The 22,491-nt window shown below is 38.8% G+C and overlaps 1 protein-coding gene across 2 annotated transcripts in view; it reads left to right on the top strand.

Annotated features, from left to right (window-relative positions):
- RBL2 (RB transcriptional corepressor like 2) overlaps positions 1-22,491 on the top strand; it is a 46,259-nt gene that overhangs the window by 11,643 nt on the left and 12,125 nt on the right. Inside the window, exons 1-14 of one of the 2 annotated variants that reach the window (XM_070388430.1) lie at positions 2,087-2,298; positions 3,264-3,392; positions 4,732-4,892; positions 4,985-5,049; positions 5,638-5,824; positions 10,716-10,882; positions 12,997-13,106; positions 13,821-13,924; positions 15,276-15,413; positions 16,249-16,413; positions 17,216-17,327; positions 21,026-21,295; positions 21,490-21,770; positions 21,863-22,039. In XM_070388430.1, coding sequence (XP_070244531.1) covers positions 3,275-3,392; positions 4,732-4,892; positions 4,985-5,049; positions 5,638-5,824; positions 10,716-10,882; positions 12,997-13,106; positions 13,821-13,924; positions 15,276-15,413; positions 16,249-16,413; positions 17,216-17,327; positions 21,026-21,295; positions 21,490-21,770; positions 21,863-22,039 — 2,055 coding nt within the window. In that variant the 5' untranslated portion in view covers positions 2,087-2,298; positions 3,264-3,274. Of the gene's footprint in view, positions 1-2,086; positions 2,299-3,263; positions 3,393-4,731; positions 4,893-4,984; positions 5,050-5,637; positions 5,825-10,715; positions 10,883-12,996; positions 13,107-13,820; positions 13,925-15,275; positions 15,414-16,248; positions 16,414-17,215; positions 17,328-21,025; positions 21,296-21,489; positions 21,771-21,862; positions 22,040-22,491 lie in introns of those variants that run through there. The other variant, XM_070388429.1, reaches the window with a different exon arrangement.

The raw sequence follows: 22,491 nt of genomic DNA, 5'->3' as shown, positions 1-22,491 counted from the left end.
TTCCTTTGATATTTTCTCCCTTCCTCCCTCTCTCTCTCCCTCTGTTTTTTAAAAAATGTATTTATTCATTTATTTATTTTTGGCTGCGCTGGAACTTTGTTGTTGTGCACGAGCTTTATCCAGTTGTGGCGAGCAGGGGCTGCTCTCGAGTTGCGGTGCGCAGGCGTCTCATTGCAGTGGTCTCTCTTGCGGAGCACAGGCTCGAGGGCTCTCAGGCTTCAGCAGTTGTGGCGCACTGGCCTAGTTGCTCCGCAGCATTGGGTTTCTTTGCAATATACCAAATATCGTACATTAAATGGAATATCCTTTAGTTTTTTTCTTACACAACATCTTTTCCAAAACATATTATCTCTGAATTATGGGCTGAAAACACATTAGTGTGTCTGTGCTTTTGTCTTGGACTTATATTTTGCACAAGACATGCATTACATAATGGAGTGGGACTAATCATTCTCAAAGTAATTTAGATTACTTTTTATGCCTTGTTCGGATAAACATGCTTGATCAAATGCCTTTAGATAGAACTCATTTTTGCTACCCTCTCTTCTCACTTAACCTGCCCAAGGTCTGCATTCAGTGAAATACATTTTTATGACTATCATTGTCCTTTCTGTGTTTCTATGTAAAAATGATTCTTAGTAATTTAAGGAAGAAAAGAAAGTACAGTTCCTTAGCTTTTTCTGTAGACTGTGTAGAATGCCTTTGGCATTAAGATAGCCTAATAAAACAGAAAGTTAAAATCAAAGAATTATAGAGCTGAAAGGTGTTTCTTCAGTAGGAGAGATTCTCACTATTAGGTCAGCTTGCCCAGTGTATTTATTTTAAAGAGTAAGTTACTGAGGCCCAGAGACCAGCTGCTGGAGCAAGAGCTGGGATGTGAATCCACGTCTTCTAGCTCTTGGTCTCATGCTGGGTGTGTGGGCCCTCCAGCAGGGATGTGTCACTCTGTTGGTGTCACTATGATTTGTCTGATTGTTATAGGTTACAACTTACCCTGCCTTCCCCGAGCTGCATGCTTGACTGAAAATAAAAATAATCTTTGTCAGAAGTAAGCTCTTGGTTACTTTTGCTTTCTATTACACTGCATGTTTCTTTAGTGCAGATGAAGGTGGTGTGATCAGTGGCATGAAATGTAGAACATCTTCAGAGCGCATAACTGTTTTCATGATGGTTTGAACATTTGCTGCCCCTTGGCTTATTGTGGCTGGTGTTATATATGATATTAACCTGGGCAGTAGGTTATGGGCAGGTATATATGACTTAGAGGATTTTTATCTGTTTTTATGGTATGTGTACACTTGGAGGTAAGTATTTAGTACTGGTATATAAATTACTGGAAAAGAAGTGTATTGCCCTCAAGTAGGTTTTGGTCTCAGCTGAGCAACTGGGGTGGCATATTTTTGTCTCCACAGTTATCTCAGTGTTTGAATTTTATTTTACTGTTATTAATTCTGTGTGTAATTATTTGGTCTGAAGGGCCTTTGTCCACTCACAGTCCAGTGCTGTGATCACTTATGCTTCACTACGATCTTTTCCAGTAGAGGAGATTAGTTGGTTTTCTTCAGTTCTTGATTTCAGTATTTGGTGGGGGGAGGTGTATTCTTTATGGGCGTCTTTTTCATGACTTTGTGCACAACGGTGGGCATCCCAGATGATCTCATTCCTGATAAATAAGCCAACACTTGCCTGTTATCTTTGTTGACTTCCAATGGCAAGTACATACCGGTGACAAGTTTGGGCTTGTCATGAAGGGCTTTGTGGCCTGAAGACCGTTAGGCACCACTTCCTGTTTTACATGATATCCCAAGTCTTTACTCAGATTATCTTTGTTGATTGAAAGATAAAATATTTCACAAAGTGGGATTTATTTCTAAAGTCAGGATTGGAAAGGTAGACTCTGTCATGTTAGGAGAGTTCTGGAATTTAGATTCTGATCTTTAGGGGCATTTAAGTTTCTCATAAGAAGTTACTGGGCTGCAGGTTTTTTCCTTCTATGGCAAGTGCACACCAGCGACAAGTTCAGGCTTGTCAGAGTGATGGGCTTTTTAATTTGAAACTGGTAGGTACCACTTCCTGTTTTACATTTGAGGAATTGAGTGTATTTTAATATTAAGCATATTTATAGTCAAACCAAGCAAGTTAGTTTGGTTAGATCAATGCAGAATTTAACCTACTAATTATCATTTATGTTTTTGGCAACAGAAAAATATTTTTTTCTCTTTCTTTAATTCATTTAAATTGATTTGTTGAAATGTTTCACTATTAAAAAAAATGAATTTCTTATCCTGATATGCTGAGGTAAGTGGTAACTTTCTTTAGAGGAAAGAAGAAAAAAAGCCTGAAACCAAGTAGTATGAGTGTGTGTTTGTATTTAGTGTGAAAATGTCGAGGCTTAGAAATAATTCTTCAGATGTATGTTAGCTATTTAGATTGAATTCATCTGTTACTATGAGAATGTAAAATCAATATGGAGCATGTATAAGCAGTGTTTAATGGAAAGAGGGATATGCTTAAAGATACAGAATATCTAGAACTATATTTTAATTTCTAAGAATAACTCTTAACTGCCTGTAAAAACCTATTTTCAATGTTAGGGATAAACCAGAACTACAAAGTTATATATTTCTATAGGTTTAGGTTTTTGGTTTATTTTTTTCTCGGTTACCAGGCATCAACAATTATTCCCAGGATATTTTCTCTAGAACTGAAATATATTTTATTGTGATCTTGTTGCGTTAGTTTGTATGAGCTTGTATTACTACTTCAAAAAGCATTGAACTATTACTGTTAGGAGTCTGATTATAGTTTCTGGTCTTTTTAAAGTACATATATGCTAAAAAATAATTATATTAATAATTTTTGAGCTTTTCCCAAATAAGTATTTATACCGGTTTTCCTGACAGAAAAGTATTTTCATATACAACAATTTCTTACAGCTTGAGATAGTTTATGAAGTTGTGTTCAGAGTTTTCAAAAGAAAAACCAGTGAGAGCAAGTTTGGACAGGCATTTAATAAATGCTTATTTAACAACTATTAAGTGAATGGCATTTTTAGTGAAGTTTTGGTTTTTCTTAAACTCTTAGAAATTTATTAAACAATAAGTAATATTTCAAAATGTAAATTTGCCAAAATACTTTCTGTAGCTCTTGAGTCAGGCTTGCATATTGTTGTATAATGTCATTTTAATTAAAGGAAGAGATTATTTTTATAATATTGTAAAGTTGATGCAAATTTGACTCTATAATTGTTTATAATCCTATAGGTAATTTTCCCATGATTAGTGATGATTTGGTTAATTCTTATCATCTTCTGCTGTGTGCTTTGGACTTAGTTTATGGAAATGCCCTTCAATGTTCCAATCGTAAAGAACTTGTGAACCCTAATTTTAAAGGTGAGTTTGTAAATCTGGGACGCAGATGACTCACGTGTCTACACTATGTTTACTCTTGGGGGTTGTGTACATAGTACAGGTTTCCTAGCATCAGAGAACATAAATGCTTTTCCACGCTTCATCACCATAGTTATCCCAGAGTACTTAGAACTAGGAGTTGAGCTCTCTGTAAAAATATTTGTAGAAAGAGAAATTGCAAATATCACAACGTTTTAGAAGTGTTAGATGACAACTTTAGAAGTTTCTGAAATATATACTCAATGAGAAGTAGGAATTTAGAAATCTGGAGTCGGAACGATGACATTCGAGCTGACGGTGGTTTTGTGTGTTGGCAAGTTTCATGCCTGACACACAGGAGGAGGTCAAAGAAGATTTATTGAAAGATTTATTCATTCAAATCTTTTCTGCAGAAGAGGAGTACCTATGGTTCTAAAATAATTAAAATGCATTTTCAACTCTAAAAGGTGTGTGGAAATGATCATTATTTTGGTAATGCATTTAGTAGACTTTAAGGTGTAGAATTTCTATGAATGATATACAGTAAGAGGCCAAATTATGATTTATAAAGCAAATATTTAAAAAGTACTTATTGAACTAGTATGTAATGCTCTTGCTGCTTGAATAATACCTCGGTAGGATTCTGAGTGACTGTCAGTTTTGAAGTGGTTATGATTAGAATTTCAACTTGTCTGCCTCACAAGATAGATTTTTAAAGTTAGATGAGTTAATTACTTCAGTTGCTCCCGGTTTGGTAAGTCTAGTGTTCTCTGTATTCTGACCTTTCATTTATTTTCTTCCTAACTCCCTTTTGTATTTCTGTATCGCTGGTTCCCTTCATTTTTTCCCTCTTCTTTTATTTATTATTTGTGTTTTTTTTCCTTTGCCTTGCATTGAGTCTAGGGCAAGAAGGGCTGTAAAGTAATATAATAAAAACATCTAACAATTAAAGTATATAAAGAGTATGTGCTTTGAACAGTAACTTTTCTCAAAGTGACTTTTTTATTTGAATGTAACACTTTTTTGCAAAATTTTATTTATCTGTTTTGTAGATATTATAGTAGTATAAAAAATAATTTTTTAGTTTTTCTTTTTTAACTCTCTCCAGATAGATAACTGAATAACTGAAATCTTTTGAGTCATAATAAAAGCTTTACTGCTGTTTGCTATTTTTGAAGTGTATTTAAACAGTTAAATTAGCACCTTCCACTATTTCCTATACACACATGTGCTAACAACAACTGTGCTGATTAGACTCTCTGTTATTTATATTTTAATTTATTACAGTTAGGCTTGTTGAATGCTACCTGATATCTCTGTTCTGTGCTTTTACCCATCATAGGTCTATCTGAAGATTTTCATGCTAAGGATTCTAAACCTTCCTCCGACCCACCTTGCGTCATTGAGAAACTGTGTTCCTTACATGATGGCTTAGTTTTGGAAGCAAAAGGAATAAAGGAACATTTCTGGAAACCTTATATTAGGAAACTTTATGAAAAAAAGGTTTGTAAGTAGAAAGAAATGATTTGAAAATATTTTCTGGGTAAAGACTTGATTTAATATGATGACTTAAGGATCTTTTTTTTCCATCATAGCTCCTTAAGGGAAAAGAAGAAAATCTGACTGGTTTTTTAGAACCTGGGAATTTTGGAGAGAGTTTGTGAGTACTTCTAATATAAAAAGTGTTTTCATACTTTATGTGGTCAGGAAACGTCAGAGTTTAATGTTTTTATTGTTTGTATCCTAGAAATTTAGAATATGTTTTATGGCAGAATATAGGGATGCAGTAAAAAATTCTATCAACTCTTACTCAAAGCACATGTTTTGAGGTAGTTGAAAATTGTGTGGCTGTTCTTTAAAGTTTTGATAGTTAAGTTTTGGGATCATGATTTTTGAAAGAAATCCTTTTGGAACTACCCAGGTGGCGAATGGTGCTGTGGAAGCACTGACGTCTTCACAGGTGCCTGGAGCAGCCAGGAGAGAGAACTCGGCTGGCAGCTTGGTACAGGGCACCCACCCTGGGGTACTGTCAGCGAGATACACTTCCTGTGCAAGGCCTGAGCACAGTGGAGCACGCCTGCATTTTTATGCTCCTCAGTTTTTATCTTAGTGATCCCACTAAAATCTAACTTTCACAGAACTATTAGAAGTTTTAGTAAATGAAAACAATGAAACAAGTAGCCTCACACAACTTCAAATGGCAGTTCTGCAGGTGTACATTTTGCCTGTTTTTTTTTCCCCCCTCTAGTAAAGCCATCAATAAAGCCTATGAGGAGTATGTTTTATCTGTTGGGAATTTAGATGAGCGGATTTTTCTGGGCGAGGATGCTGAAGAGGAAATTGGGACTCTCTCAAGGTGCCTGAACACTGGTTCAGGAGCAGAGACCGCTGAGAGGGTGCAGATGAAAAACATCCTGCAGCAGCACTTCGACAAGGTGAGCCAAGCCGACCCGAGAGAGGCAGCGCGAGCAGACGTGCTGAGGGCCTGCTGTGTTCTGGTGGTTGTGTGTGTGTGCATTTTACTGGCTTCCAGTACGAAGGAGAAAATTCACATCCTACCTCTCACAGTTGAAAGGTTATCTCTGTCATTATTTTAATTTTTGTTGACATGACTTTCACAAGTTTTGGTTAGAACTGTGAAAAAGAGTTTAATATAAATGTCAACGAATGCCTCATGCTGGTTGTTGGTTCTGAAAACAGAACCAGGGATATACAGCTGTTACATACTGAACATAGCAGGCATTTCGGAAATGTTGATTGACCCCAATCAGTACCTTCATCTAAGACACTAGGGAAACTGAGAATCTATAGCCTTTAAGAAAACTCTCTTAAACTGAGTTTTGGGATCATGTGTAATTTCAGGCAGGATGATGGAGACTGAGAGTTTCCCTTCTGGTGTGTGGTGTTCATAGAAAATAAGCAACTCCTGACAGGTACTTCCAGAGGCAGTGTGGCTAATTCCAAGGGGGTAACTCACCTGTAAGACCAGACTCAAGGCTGGTTTGCTTTTTTCATTCAGCAAATATTCTCAAGATATTCTATATACCAGATTGTATCCTAGACACTGGGACTACACCAGTGAACAAAACAGCTATGAATATCCTGTTTAGTATTCTGATGTGGGGAGATGGATAAGAGATAACCAAACAAGTAAATTTATAGTTATCAGATGATGATAAATGAAGAAAGCTAAAATCGAGTGGTAGAGCAAAGTATTGAGGAGAAGAGAGAATGGGTGGGCTTAGGGCTTCTGGTGTAGATAGGGTGGTTGGAAAAGGCGTCTCTGAGGAGGTAGTATTAACACAGACCTGAAGAAGGTGAGGAAGGAAGTTACGGGAACAGCTGGGAAATGTTTCTGAAACCAAGACAACAGCAAGCACAAAGCCACGAGGTACAGACATGGTTGGCTTTTTGGAGGAACAGTGAGTGAGAACACCAGTGTGGGAGAGATTGAATGAGTGAGACAGACAATGACCGAGAAGTGCAGGGGGGTGGGCCAAGGGGAGAGGCCAACCACAGAGGACGGTGAGAGCCATGGGAAGATGCTCACGTTTGCTCTGCTTGAGAGGAAAGCCGTTAGGAAGGCGTTGTAGAGAACAGTGACTGATGGAATCTGGTTTACATTTTTAAAAGGGCTCGTGAAGAGGTGGGATGGGGCAGGGGTGGGAGTAAGGAATTAAGAGGCTATTGCAGTGATTCTGGTGATAATTCATGGTGTCTTGAATCAGAGAAATGGTTGTATTTAGGCTCTGTTATGGAGACAGCATCCACAGAATTTACTGATGGCTTGGATCTGGGGTGTGCAAGAAAGAAAACAGTGAGGACTCCAGTTGGGTGCATGGTATAAAAGCTAATGTCCTTACAGATGTCTGGAAGGTCATCAGTGATCTAGCCCCACTCCCTCTCTGAATTCATCTCTCACCACCTCTTCCTCACGTTTCCACTCATGTCACATTAACCTCCTTTTTCCTTCAGATATGCCAAGCCTACTTCCAACTCAGAGCAAGCTGTTTCCTTGGCCTGTAGTGTGTTTCTTCAAGATACTCATGTGGTTCACTTGTTCACTTCCTCCAGATCTCTAATAACCTGACTACCATATAAAATAATAACCACCAGCATCCTCCCATACCTCAAGACTTCCTTTCCCTCTCACTCTGTGATTAGTGTTAGTATTAATCACTGTCTGATGGTAGGTAGGTAGGAAGAATTGTTTATCTGAAGATGATAGAGAAAGACAGAAGGAGGAAGAGGGGAAGGAAGGATAGATGGGCTGTTTATCATCTGTCTCCTTGCATTAGAGTCAAAGCTTCATGAGGTCTATGACGGGTGTTGTGTTCAGTGCTTGTAGGCATTACATAATTATTTACTATTGACAGTTACTGAGGGGAGAAAGAACAAGTCTAGGGGGGTAAAAATCAAGAGTTACAGTTATGAGCATGTTCAATGTGAGATGTCTTTTAGACATTCTAGTAGAGGAGCTGAGTAGGCAGTTAAGAGACACACAAGACTAGGGCTTCCCTGGTGGTCCAGGGGTTACGAATCCAGCTGCCAATGTAGGGGACACAGATTCAGTCCCTGGCCTGGAAAGATTCCACGTGCTGTGAACTAAGCAACTAAGCCCATGAGCTGCAACCACTGAGCCAGCACACCTAGAGCCTGTGCTTGCAACAAGAGAAGCCACCAGATGAGAAGCTGAGCATCTCAACAAAGAGCAGCCCCCACGTGCTGCAACTAGAGAAGGCCTGCACACAGCAACAGTGACCCAGTGCGGCTAAAAAAAAAGATGAATACATCTTTAATAAAGAGAGAGAGACGTAAGACTAGCGTTCACGGCAAATGTAAAGGCTATGTATATAAGTTCCTGTGTGTGTGCGCTCAGTCGTGTCTGACTCTTTGCAACCCCACGGACTGTAGCTTGCCAGGCTCCTCTGTCCAGGCAAGAAGACTGGAGTGAGTTGCCATGCCTCCTCCAGGGGATCTTCCTGATCCAAGGATCAAACCAGCATCTCTTATGTCTCCTGTATTGGCTTCTCTAGCGCCACCTGTGAAGCCCATATGAAAGGACTTCACACACATATACATAGAGTCATTAGGACACAGACGGCTTTTAAAGTTATGGAATTAGGAGAGGTTACCTAGTAGTATGAGTTGACAGGCAATAAAAGAGGTCTAAGGAGTTAAAGACGCTTCTTGATCAGAATGCACAGGAAGTTTTAAGCTAAGAACTTAAACGGGGCTACCAAGCAGCCCTGTGCCGACCTTGAGGACGTGGGCAGGAAGTTGCTTGTGGTTGTCTTACCTCGTTTCCTTTGTGGAAGCGCTGCTGCGTGTAGGCACAGGGGTGGGATGCTGCTGGCTGCTGTTGCTTCTCCTCCCAGAAAGGCTCCGGGTCATACACAGGGAAGATGGTGGCTGCAAGAGAAGCTGCTCAGGGACTCCCCTGGTGGTCCAGTGGTTAAGACTCTGCTCCCAATGCAGGGGGCCCAGGTCTGATCCCAGTGCTGCAACTGAAGAACCTGCACACGGCAACAAAGACCCCAAGCGCGGCAACGACGAACTGACGGAGCCGGGAAAAAGCTGTTAAGCACCGAGAGAAATCTGCTGAGTGTAATCAATCTCGATCATCTTGTTGACCTAAAAAACGATAGGATTAATTTCTTTGAAGCAGAGTGGAAGTCTTGGCTCTACTCTTAAGTTACAGAGAAGCATGTAGATTTATTTCTGTATAGTGGATTTCTGTGTTTTTCTGTGTGTTGTGGAACTCGAACAGTTCTGTTGCCAGGTAAAATTTTTGGTGGGTGTTTTTACAGCTGTCTCTGGAATAAGTACTTTCTACATAGGGAAACATAGTCTGTCTTGAGTATTAAAAAAGCTCTTAAGCTATCATAACCTTTCAGAGTTTGTTGGAAATACAGAAAAAGATATTTTATTAGACTGTGTATTCATGCTTAAATTCTTTGGTGTCAGGTTATGTCTTTTTCATCTTTGTGTTCAAGAATTTCATTTGAACTTATTTCTCTGAAGGTCTGTCTGCTTTAGGGGGGAAGCCTACGATAGATTCTAGAAACTAAAGGTGGGGCAAGAAGACTGAAAAAGGCTCTTCTGCATCAGGTTGTGTTCTGCATCTAGGAAGGCTTGCTTTATCCTCTCTGTGAAGCAAGATATGATTATTCAGAGGGGCTTTTGTGAAATCATGGATTTCATTTGGGCCAGATTTAATTCTCAGCTTTCTTTTGTAAGTCTTTGAATAATTACGAAAATAACAGTAGATGCGAGTTATGAAATTATGTTTGTCAGAGATAGCCTTAATATTTTCATGCTTCTTTTTGCTTTCAAGTTAAGTTTTGAAGGAAAAATAATAGGGAATCACTGCAAATGGTGACTGCAGCCATGAAATTAAAAGATGCTTACTCCTTGGAAGAAAAGTTATGACCAACCTAGATAGCATATTCAAAAGCAGAGACATTACTTTGCCAGCAAAGGTCCGTCTAGTCAAGGCTATGGTTTTTCCTGTGGTCATGTATGGATGTGAGAGTTGGACTGTGAAGAAAGCTGAGTGCCAAAGAATTGATGCTTTTGAACTGTGGTGTTGGAGAAGACTCTTGAGAGTCTCTTGGACTGCAGGAAGATCCAACCAGTCCATTCTAAAGGAGATCAGCCCTGGGATTTCTTCGGAAGGAATGATGCTAAAGCTGAAACTCCAGTACTTTGGCCACCTCATGCGAAGAGTTGACTCATTGGAAAAGACTCTGATGCTGGGAGGGATTGGGGGCAGGAGGAGAAGGGGACGACAGAGGATGAGATGGCTGGATGGCATCATTGACTCGATGGACGTGAGTCTGAGTGAACTCCGGGAGTTGGTGATGGACAGGGAGGCCTGGCGTGCTGCAATTCATGGGGTCGCAAAGAGTTGGACATGACTGAGCGATTGAACTGAACTGATGCCTTATTTTAAACATTAACTTTTTTTGTCTGTGCCACATGGTGAGGCTTGTGGGATCTTAGTTCCCAACCAGGGGTTGAACCCCGGCCCTTGGCAGTGAAAGTTCAGAACCCTAACCACAGGACTGCTGGGGAATTCCCGTAAATATTTTTTAAGAGTCAAACTTCTTGGTTGGCTAAAGTATAGATTGTCCTTTAACACAATTTCACATGGATAGTGATGTCTCTTAATGGTGTTATAATTAAATTCCAAGGAAGTGGTGACATTTGAATCACTAATATTTATCAGTAATGTAAAGATAAAGTCTGATTGGCTTGAATTCCCATTTATGAAGTGATTGACAGTCTCTTTGACCTAAACTAGTGTTCCTTTCCCCTCTTTAGTCTAAAGCACTTAGAGTCTCCACACCACTTACCGGTGTGAGGTACATTAAGGACAGCAGCCCTTGTGTGACTCCAGTTTCTACAGCTACACATAGCTTGAGTCGCCTTCACACCATGCTCACGGGCCTCAGGAATGCACCGAGTGAGAGACTGGAACAGACCCTAAGGTTAGTCTGAGCCCTTCCTGCCTTCTAAGATTTGCTTGTTGACTGTCTTCCAGTGCTTTATTTTAATATTTTGCCATTTGTACCTTAATTCACCCATTGATAATTTTATATCAGTGTTATGCTCAGTTCTGTTGTTAGTCCTTAGAGGACAGAAAAGGTATGAATAGCAAATGATCCTTTTTTCTCAGTATCTTAGTCCATTTGGGTTGCTATACAGAATATGGTAGACTGAGTGGCTTAGAAACAACAGAAATTAATTTCTAACAGTTTTAAAGGCTGGAAGTCCAGGATCAAGATGCTAACAGTCAGTGCCTGGTTCGTAGACAGCTGTGTTTTTGCTGTGTCCTCACGTAGCAGAAGGAAGAAGGGAGCTCGCTTGTGTTTTCTTTATAGGGGCTCTAATCCCATTCATGAGGACTGCCCCGCTCATGACCTAATCACCTCCCAAATTCCCCACCTCTGTACATTAACCTTGGGGATTAGATTTCAATACATGAAATTGAGGTGGGAGTAGGGAGGGGAGCAACTGCAACGTTCAGTTTGTAGCTCTCAGATTTTTTTAAACATAGTTCAGGAGACAGTAACTAATAACACTATATACTATAGAATAAAACACTAACCTATCTATTATCAGTTACTCTATCTTAAGATTTCAAGGAAAGAGGGATCAGTAAACATGGGCATCTGTCAAAGAACTTCAGAATAAGGATTGAATCTGAGCAAATTTCTGAAGGGTGGGTCACATTTGAAAAGATAGCCAGTTAGATTCACAGCCAATGTAAAACCGCTGTAACTTTTCTAAGTTCTATAAAACACCTTTAGCCTGGAAAGGAAATAAGCTGCCTTTAGTTCCTTTGATCTGTCTGATACTAGTAAGAATATCAGGGAACTTTAGTGAAAAACACGACTGAATTTCATTACCTGTGCATAATTTTTAGCAAATTTATTTGACAAAATTACCTCCAAGACTGCTTCTATTCCTAAACATTTATGATTTAATGACATAGACCCTATGGGAGACCATTTAATTTCTGGCAGTATAGTATAAGAAAGCCCTGTATAAGCATACAGTAATTTCCCACTCATAGCCACACATATTAAATACCAAGGCTGATCAGTTTTCCTGTACATTTTTATGAAGTCTACTTTATTCATAAACTCGATTGTGATTGACACCCACTATGCTTTTTCTGTATGACCTCTTCCTAAGTCATATTACTCAGATGAATCTTGTTTACCTAGAATTCAGAAACATTTTATAAATACATTTTGGAAGGTTGTCAACCTCTGTGTCTTCCAGATCTCCTTGCAGTCTCTAACTAGGTGTAACAGCTTCTTTAATCTTAAATACCATTAGTGGGGTTAAATATTGCCAGTAGATACTAAGTAGAACAAAAGAGTCCTGTTTTTGTAACCTCTGTGTGTATTCATAAATAAAATTCTGCTTACATACGATACTCAGTAGCCATTAGTATCAGGACTATAATTGATTTTTACTTCCTTTGTAATTTTCTAAACTTGCTGCATTTCTACCGTGACTATATATGTTTATGATCAAGATAAAAACATAGTTATTACAAAAGCCCACATGGTGATCATTTATATTATGCTTCTGAATTGAACATATAGTGCCTTTCAAGTAAAACTAGAAAAATCAATGAAATAAACTTCATTTTGGAGGAAAAAATGTAGCATGCCAGTAATGATTTATATGACTTTGTTTTAGTATAGATTACATAACCCTTCATTCTGTTTCTTTCTAGGAGTCCTTAGTAAAGAGTTGTGCTGCTATCTGGGGAAAGAGTTGAGGGCAATTTTGTTTGTCAAGAGTGATTGCAGATGTGTAGGGTAGGTGGGCGCCAGTCACGTGCATCAAATGGGCACTGGTCAGAGTTGCTCCATGGAATCAATATTTTTCATTCAAATGGTAATACTAACAGCTTTGATAAGGAAGTATGGGATTGCCTGGATTAATTGGGATGTGTATAGTTTCTGCTCAAAGTATTTGATATTTACAGGTTAAAATTACTCTGAAATTCCAGAGTTGTAAACAGTTTATCACTTTGTGACTTGGCAAGACCCTTAAATCAGATAATTTCTTCTTCTTTTTTTAGGTCATGTTCCAGAGATCCAACCCAGGCTATTGCCAACAGATTGAAAGAAATGTATGAGATATATTCTCAGCATTTCCAATCAGAGGAGGATGGCAGTAATTGTACTAAAGGCAAGGCTTAATATTACCCATATTGTTCTCATTTTTGAAATTTAACTATTAATATGTGGATTTCTTTCTTGGAAACTGAGTCAGAAATTGACTCTAGTCTGAGGGCCACAATACGGATATCCAACTTTTCTGTCAACCAACCGATTTCTGGGCTAATCTCAATAAGAGAGAAATTTTAGATTGATAATCTTTATTATGTTGGACTTCTGGCACTTAAAAAATCTTTAGTTTTCATTTGTAGACTGGATATTAAGTATAGAACTATAGTGATTCCTCATAATATTAAGAACAAGGACAGAAGATATAGCTGTTAACCTGCCCAGGCTTGTTCTTGGAGTTGTTTGATGTCATGAAGTATAAGTACCAAATAGGACTGCAGTAGCAAGCCAGTTACATACCTCTTAGCATAGAGCTGCTCTATTTGGAATTAAAAAAAAGAAAAAAGTGTGATCTTGATAGAGTGCTATTACAGTTTTTATGTATAAATTTTATTTCCAATTTTAGAAAAATGTCAGTGTTACCATGAAGAAAATGTTAACGAATCTTAGGGACGGTTCAAATAGTAGCTCTGGGAAGTACATACGTATATATGAAGTGTTGGGGTTGGTTTTTAAATTGTATTCTGTGGGTAGGAGATGGGATAGACCCTCATTTTCCACAATACTTACGTTCTTTGCATGTGACTTTTGTTTTTTTTTATTATTATTTATTCAGATATTGCCAGCAAACATTTTCGTTTTGCAGAGATGCTTTACTATAAAGTATTAGAATCTGTTATTGAGCAGGAACAAAAAAGACTGGGAGACATGGATTTATCTGTGAGTAAATAACCAATGTACTGAGAAGCACAATAAATTGTAGTTCCCTTTCAGCCCAACCCACCAAGAAAACAGCCGCTATTGAAAAAATAATATATGACTTTGAGAGAATAAGATAAGGAAACTTGTGTTCTGAGCCTCTCGTCTCCGGTTGCCCACTTAGTGTCTCTCATCGCAGCAGGCTGTGTGTTATCACTTAGAAATTCTGTGGGTAATGAGACTCCTTAGTCAAGGTTAACACGTTCAGACTTAGCCTTAATTGAGGTTTTTAAATAACATGGAGTTTTAATTCAAGCCTTGTATAGAATAAATTGAGTATTGACTATATAGGAATTTAACATAAATATTCAACCATTGATCTTTGACTAAGGTAATTTTTCTAGATTGTGGAAGTAATGCTTGCTTTTAATGACCTCAATAAAGATAATTTAAAAATAAATTAACTTTAACATTTTAATGAAAACTGTAAAATTGACAAATAATGGTTCTGACTCCTTATAACTATCTACACTGCTTTTATTCTGTATAAAAATATGGCTGCATATACAATGGAATGTTAACCATAAAATAGAATGAAATTCTGCCATTTGCATGGTGTGGATGGACCTAGAGAACACTAAGTGAAATAATGTCACCTACATATGTAATCTTAAAAAACGCAAAACAGAAACAGACTCACTGGTACAGAAAACAAACTTGTGGTTACCAAGGGGGAGAGGGAAGTAGGAACGGATAAATTAGGACTATGGGATTAACTATGCTGCTGCTGCTAAGTCGCTTCAGTCGTGTCCGACTCTGTGTGACCCCATAGACGGCAGCCCACCAGGCTCCCCCGTCCCTGGAATTCTCCAGGCAAGAACACTGGAGTAGGTTGCTATTTCCTTCTCCAGTGCATGAGAGTGAAAAGTGAAAGTGAAGTCGCTCAGTTGTGTCCGACTCTGCGACCCCATAGACGGCAGCCCACCAGGCTCCTCCGTCCATGGGATTTTCCAGGCAAGAGTACTGGAGTGGGGTGCCATTGCCTTCTCCGATTAACTATATGGGATTAACTATACTAACTGCTATATACAAAATAGATAAGCAACAAGGATATTCTGTATAGCACAGCAAATTATAGCCATGGTCTTATAACAACTTATTTCCAGAGTATAATCTGCAAAAATACTGAATCATTACACTGTACAGCTGAAACTAATGTGACATTGTAAATCAACTGAACGTCAATAAAAATAGTATATGGTTGTAGAAGTTTAAAAGGCTGTTTTAGGACAATTTTTCTATTTTTAAAATTTTGAGACATACAGAAGAGTGTAAAAATGTTCCTACATGTTGAAGCTTTGTTTTTTTATAGGGCATTCTGGAACAAGATGCATTCCACAGATCACTCTTGGCGTGCTGCCTTGAGGTCGTCACTTTTTCTTATAAGCCTCCTGGGAATTTTCCATTTATTACTGAAATATTCGATGTGCCACTTTATCATTTTTACAAGGTATTTTTGAAAATCTGATACTGATGAGGAAATTGTAGAAGAGAGTAACATTTTGTTGTTAGTCATCTAATCCATTTTAATATGGAAGTACATTTCTTCTGTTTTTAACTACATATTTAATAATTTCCACTCTAAATGGGGAGCAAAGAATAGGAGAGTCTTAAGAACTATATAAATTCTTTTAATGTTTATAGACCTATTTTGTATAAAAGTTTCATATGGTTCCTCCATTTATCTGATAGTCTTTTAGAATACTTCTTTTTATAAGGTAAGAAAGTTTATAAAAAGTAGCAAATTATCACTAGCTAATCATGATAGCAACCTTTTTAATTTTATGAAAATTAAATGAAAGTGTATTTCAGAAAAGAACTTTTCACATGTTACATAGAGGCACACAGTTACAGCACTGATTTGGTTTCCCTCTTGATACTGATTTAGTATATAAACTTATCCTAATTCTTGTACAGTAGTCAAAATGAATTTTTATAGTGGCATAGACTGTTCAGTTTTTAAATATCACATTTTGAGTCATGTTTCTTAATCTCAATAGACACAGCATGTTTTTTAATTTAAAGATTTTTGAAATGTATTACCGTACAAAAGATTTTAGATGGTTCATACCTGCAGTTTAAATAATTATTTATTTAGGTAATGAAATGAAGAGCAGCTGTTTCGAAATAGTATTCTTTAACCTTAATTTTTCATTAATTGACTTCTGTTTCTATACATATGTAAAAAATATTGAAATATGTTTGCCCATTTTGCTTTTCCACTTGAATAATTTTCTTGTTAAAAGTTATTACTAAACAAACCAAGACATTTTTAAACATTTCAGGTGATAGAAGTATTCATTAGAGCAGAAGATGGCCTTTGTAGAGAGGTGGTAAAACACCTTAATCAGATTGAAGAACAAATCTTGGATCATTTAGCCTGGAAACCAGAGTCTCCGCTCTGGGACAGGATTAGAGACAATGAAAACAGAGTTCCCACGTGCGAAGAGGTTTGTGAAAAGATCTTAACATCTTTCTATGACAAAAAGCCTACCAACGTCTATCCTATTCATAATTCTCTTTCACTGACCACAGTTAAACTTAGCATCTTGCTCGTAAGTGTGGGAGGGTAACAGCTGGGTGTGATTTGGTACAGTCACCTCTGTATCTACGAGGAAACAAGAGTCAAATGATTAGTGACTGCCCCAAGGTTTAGTGACAGAGTAAGAATTCAGTGTTCTGTCTTGATTTCCTAGTCAAGTTTCTATACTTTAAAATGGTTGATTGTCTAATTCTCCAAATGAGTAATGAAAGTTAATTTGTATTTAGTATCCAGTTACTAGGTTTGAATTTTTTAAACCTGCCAGACTTTTTTTTAAAGATTTACTTATTATTTTGTTTGGCTGTGCTGGGTCTTCATTGCTGCCCTTGGGCTTTCTCTGGTTGCTGCAAGTAGGGGCTGCTCTCTAGTTGCAGTGTGCAGGCTTCTCATTGGGTGACTTCTCTTGTTGCAGAGCACGGGCTCCAGGGTGAACGGGCTTCAGTAATTGCTGGGGGGCATGTGGGATCTTCCTGGACCAGGGATCGACTCATGTCACTTGTATGGGCAGGCAGATTCCTATCCACTGCACCACCAAGAAAGTCCCAGAATTTTTTTTAACTTCAGTATGAAAGTAAAAAAGATAGGTGATTTTATTTAGGTGGAAAAACTGATGAGCCAAGATAATTTCCTTTTGCCTTAGATTATTTTTTGGTGTTTAAAAAAAAAAACTTTTTTGAATAATGGTATTTTGTGTAAACATTTCTTAATAGGTCATGCCACCTCAGAACCTGGAAAGAGCAGATGAAATTTGTATTGCTGGCTCCCCTCTGACTCCCAGAAGGGTGAGTGAAGTTCGTGCTGATTCTGGAGGACTCGGAAGAAGTAAGTTTAAAATACTAAGGGAAGTATTTTGGGGATTTAAATTCCATCCAAAACTACAAGTGAAGTTAGTAGGGTATATATTCTGTATATAGAAGAAAATAATCCGTGCATTATAGTATCACATGGATCAGTTAAAGAGCACAGGAAAATGTATGATAAGTATCTTTTTAAAATACATAGAATGCTATATATTAATGTGATTCCTATTTTTTAAGTATATTTTTTCCTATAAACACACAAAAGGGCTGAAATGGAAAAATCAAACCATAAATGATTATTGTTGGATAATAGAATTCCAGATTATTTCTATGAAGTTTTTAAGATGAATATGTATTACTTCTAAAATCAGAAGAAACAGAAAAAGGTTTCTTAAAGGTGGAGTCTATGATGGAATTAGGTATAGACGAGCCAGTGAGTTGAGAGGACTGAATGGCCTGAGTGTGTTCAGGTTTTTCATTTTTCTGACTATGCCTTGCTGCTTGTGGGATCTTAGTTCCCTGACCAAGGATTGACCCCGGCAGTGAAATCTCCAAGTCCCAACCACGGATCACAGGGAATTCCCAGGCATGTTTAGCTTTGACTCTTGTCAGTTGAGCAGTGCTACCTACCCTGGTTAACATCACAGCATTGCTGGCCCTGAGGTGCAGCAAAGGGAATTTTTGCTATTCATCCGGTTACAGTTTCAGTTTAGTTCGGTCGCTCAGTTGTGTCCGACTCTTTGCAACCCCATGAATCGCAGCACCAGGCCTCCCTGTCCAGCACCATGTCCCGGAGTTCACTGAGACTCACGTCCATCGAGTCAGTGATGCCATCCAGCCATCTCATCCTCTGTCGTCCCCTTCTCCTCCTGCCCCCGATCCCTCCCAGCATCAGAGTCTTTTCCAATGAGTCAACTCTAGACAGCTCTTTATAACAGTTGCCAAGTGCAACACATACTTCAGATAAAACTTCTTTTTTAAAAGCAATTCTGTAAATCCAGAGAGTTCTAAATTGTTAGATGCCATTAGAAAGATATTATTTCTAGATCAAATTTTTAATGTAATTGATAAGCACTGGCTATAGAAGATCAGTTTTAAAATCAGAAATCACTCTATGTCAGTGTATAGTCAATGGATATGAATCATCTGTATGAAAATGTCCTCATTTTTTAAAGAGGAGGCATAATGGCTTAACTTTTTCTGCTTGTTATCCACTTTAAACTTCATTTTTTGTACTTATCACTTTTCCATATTCATGCTGCTAAGCTGCTGCTAAGTCGCTTCAGTCATGTCGGACTCTGTGCAACCCCATAGACGGAGCCCACCAGGCTCCCCCGTCCCTGGGATTCTCTAGGCAAGAACACTGGAGTGGGTTGCCATTTCCTTCTCCAATGCATGAAAGTGAAAAGTCAAAGTGAAGTTGCTCAGTCGTGTCTGACTCTTAGCAACCCCATGGACTGCAGCCTACCAGGTTCCTCCGTCCATGGGATTTTCCAGGCAAGAGTACTGAAGTGGGTTGCCATTGCCTTCTCTACCATATTCATGAGGTCTTTTAATATTTTACAAGATAATGATCATAATTTGAAACACAAAAAACTATTGAAGTGTAGTTGATTTACAATATTGTGTTAATTTCTGCTATCTAGCAAAGTGACTATACATGTATATATATTCTTTTTTCATATTCTTTTCTATTATAGTTTAGCACAGGATATTGAATATAGTTCCCTGTGCTATACAATAGAACTTTTTTTGTTTATCCAGAGATAATGATCATAATTAATGTATTCTTCTTAACTCTGCAACTTTGTTCCAGATGTAAATCTAGTTAATTTGTTTCCTTTTGTATCATCAAGAAATTGAAATGTTAAGCCACAGTCTGTCAGAAATACTCCTATCAATCCTCTTATGTCCTCCCTACATATATTTTAATACTTAAAACCCACTCATGTGCCGTTTTTACAGCTAGACATGGAAAAGAGAAAGGGATGCTTCTCAAAAATTCAGATTGGTGTGGATTCAAACTTAACAATAGATGAAGCTACAGTGGTTAACAGAGTTTCTGTTTGGGATGTTGAAAAAGTTTTGGGGAAAGATGGTGGTGGTAGTGGCGGTCTGCACAGTAAGTGAAAGTCACTTAGTCGTGTCCAACTCTTTGCAACCCCATAGACTATACAGTCCATGTGATTCTCCAGGTCAGAATACTGGAGTGGGCAGCTGTACCCTTCTCCAGGGGATCTTCCCAACCCAGGGATTGAACCAAGGTCTCCCGCATCACAGGCGGATTCTCTACCAGCTGAGCCACTAGGGAAGTCCAAGAATCCTGGAGTTGGTAGCATATCCCTTCTCCAGTGAATCTTCCCAACCCAGGAATCGAACTGGGGTCTCCTGCATTGCAGGCAGGTTCTTTACAAGCTGAGCTATCAGCAAAACCCTCTGTGAATGTGATACCACTAGATTGTATACTTAAAAATGGATAAAATGCCAAATTACATGTATTTTATCACAACTTAAAAAAAAATAGTGATGTAATATACCCCAAACCATTGAACTGTACAATCTAAGTGGGTGAAATATATGTGAATCATATCTCAGTAAGGTTGTTTAAAGAATAGTAAACTAAGCTTGTTGCTGCTGCTGCTGCTAAGTCACTTCAGTCGTGTCCGACTCTGTGCGACCCCATAGATGGCAGCCCACCAGGCTCCCCCATCCCTGGGATTCTCCAGGCAAGAACACTGGAGTGGGTTGCCATTTCCTTCTCCAATGCAGGAAAGTGAAAAGTGAAAGGGAAGTCACTCAGTTGTGTCCGACTCTATCGACCCCATGGACTGCAGCCTACCAGGCTTCTCTCTGTCCATGGGATTTTCCAGGCAAGAGTACTGGAGTGGGGTGCCATTGCCTTGTCTAAAACATGTATGTCCATTCTTACTGAATAACATTATTATATTTTAGTAACTTTCTACATGTAAAAAATGACAGTGATGAAAATGCATAAAATGGAGAGTAAATGCCCCAAATGTTACCATAGTAATTTCAAGTCCATCAAGTCTTCATATCAAGTAGTAGCTTTACAGTGAAATCGTGTTATCTGAGTGTTAGGTAGAAACTGAATATGGTAGAAAAATAGTTATTCAAAATGCCCCTAAATCATCCAGACTTCATGGGAGTGGAGGGAAAAGTCTTGTTTGATTTAGCAAAATCAAAAAAACAACAGTGTGAGACAAATAGAGAAAAATCCTTCCTTTAAGTTTTGCTCTTAGTAGTATTCAGTTCGGAGAAGGCAATGGCAACCCGCTCCAGTACTCTTGCCTGGAAAATCCCATGGATGGAGGGGCCTGGTGGGCTGCAGTCTATGGGGTCGCTAGGAGTTAGACACAACTGAGCGACTTCACTTTCACTTTTCACGTTCATGCATTGGAGAAGGAAATGGCAACCCACTCCAGTGTTCTTGCCTGGAGAATCCCAGGGACGGGGGAGCCTGGTGGGCTGCCGTCTATGGGGTCACACAGAGTCGGACACGACTGAAGCGACTTAGCAGCAGCAGTAGCAGTATTCAGTTGAATTTTCATTCATTGAATTTAGCTATGATGTGACGCCTGTTATTTTTGTTTTTCAGTTATAACATTTCAAACACTTAGTTGTGAGCATAATACCTTGGATGGAAGTCAGATCTGTCTCCTTGAGTTAAATGCTTCAATCTTTTCTTTTCTCTGACCCTAGGCATATCATCTCCAACCACGCTGTATGATAGGTACAGCTCCCCAACAGCCAGTTCTACCAGGAGGCGGCTATTTGTGGAGAATGACAGCCCCACTGATGGAGGGACCCCCGGGCGCACTCCCCCGCAGCCTCTAGTCAATGCTGTCCCCGTGCAGAATGTAGCTGGGGAGGCTGTATCTGTCACACCGGTTCCTGGACAGACCTTGGTCACCATGGCAACAGCCACAGTCACAGCCAACAATGGACAAACAGTGACCATTCCTGTACAAGGTAACGAAGGCAGAGTTGGATATTGAGTTCTTTCTCTGGCATTTATTACTTGAGATTTGGCTGGAATGATGATACGAGACAAGCATGGACTGGGAAAGGGGTTGGGAGGGGGAAAATGGGAAACCTCTGCCCGGAGAATCTGGTATTAACAACATTTTCTTTGTGCTTTTTTTTTTCTTTGAAACAAACTTTAGGTATTGCCAATGAGAATGGAGGAATAACGTTCTTCCCAGTCCAAGTCAATGTTGGGGGGCAGGCGCAAGCTGTGACCGGCTCCATCCAGCCCCTCAGTGCTCAGGCCCTGGCTGGAAGCTTAAGCTCGCAACAGGTGACAGGAACAACCTTGCAAGTCCCTGGTCAGGTGGCCATTCAACAGATTTCCCCTGGTGGACCACAGCAGAAACAAGGCCTACCTTTAACCAGCAGCAGTATCAGACCCAGGAAGACAAGCTCTTTATCGCTTTTCTTTAGGAAGGTAATTTTTCACGTACCCTCACCAGGTCTAGAACTTGGGAAATACAAGGGTTAGATAAAGTTTGAGATATAATATTTTTGTTTATCTACTAGGTTTATCACTTAGCAGGTGTCCGCCTTCGGGATCTTTGTGCTAAATTGGATATTTCAGATGAACTGAGGAAAAAAATCTGGACCTGCTTTGAATTCTCCATAATTCAGTGTCCTGAACTTATGATGGACAGACATCTGGACCAGTTGTTAATGTGTGCCATTTATGTGATGGCAAAGGTGAGTACCATTGGGAATATAAGAGGAAAAAGATGCTACTTCCTCATTCTTAGAACACTTTTAACAGCTTTACTAAGGTAAAATTCACATACTGAATAATCCACCCATTTAAAATATACAGCTCAGTGGATTTTAGTATATTCACAGATATGCGTGACAAGCACCACAGTCAGTTTTAGAATATGATATTCCATTGTATGAAGATATATTTTGTTTATCCATTCATCAGTTGATGGACATTTAGATTATTTTTACTTTAGGGCTGTTATAAATAATGCTGCTAATGAACACGTGTATACAAGTTTCTGCATGGACATTTTTTCATTTCTCTTCTGTATATACCTTGGAGCATATTGCTGGGTCATGTAGTAAACTCCATTTTTAACTGCTTGAGGAACTGCCAGACTGTTTTCCAGTCACTGAACCATTTTACAGTTCCACAGATAAAATAA

This window comes from Bos mutus, chromosome 18 (genome assembly GCF_027580195.1).
Source record: "Bos mutus isolate GX-2022 chromosome 18, NWIPB_WYAK_1.1, whole genome shotgun sequence".
Taxonomy (NCBI): Eukaryota; Metazoa; Chordata; class Mammalia; order Artiodactyla; family Bovidae; genus Bos; species Bos mutus.
The sequence above is the reverse complement of the archived record's forward strand: the minus strand, read 5'-3'. Positions and strand labels throughout refer to the sequence as shown.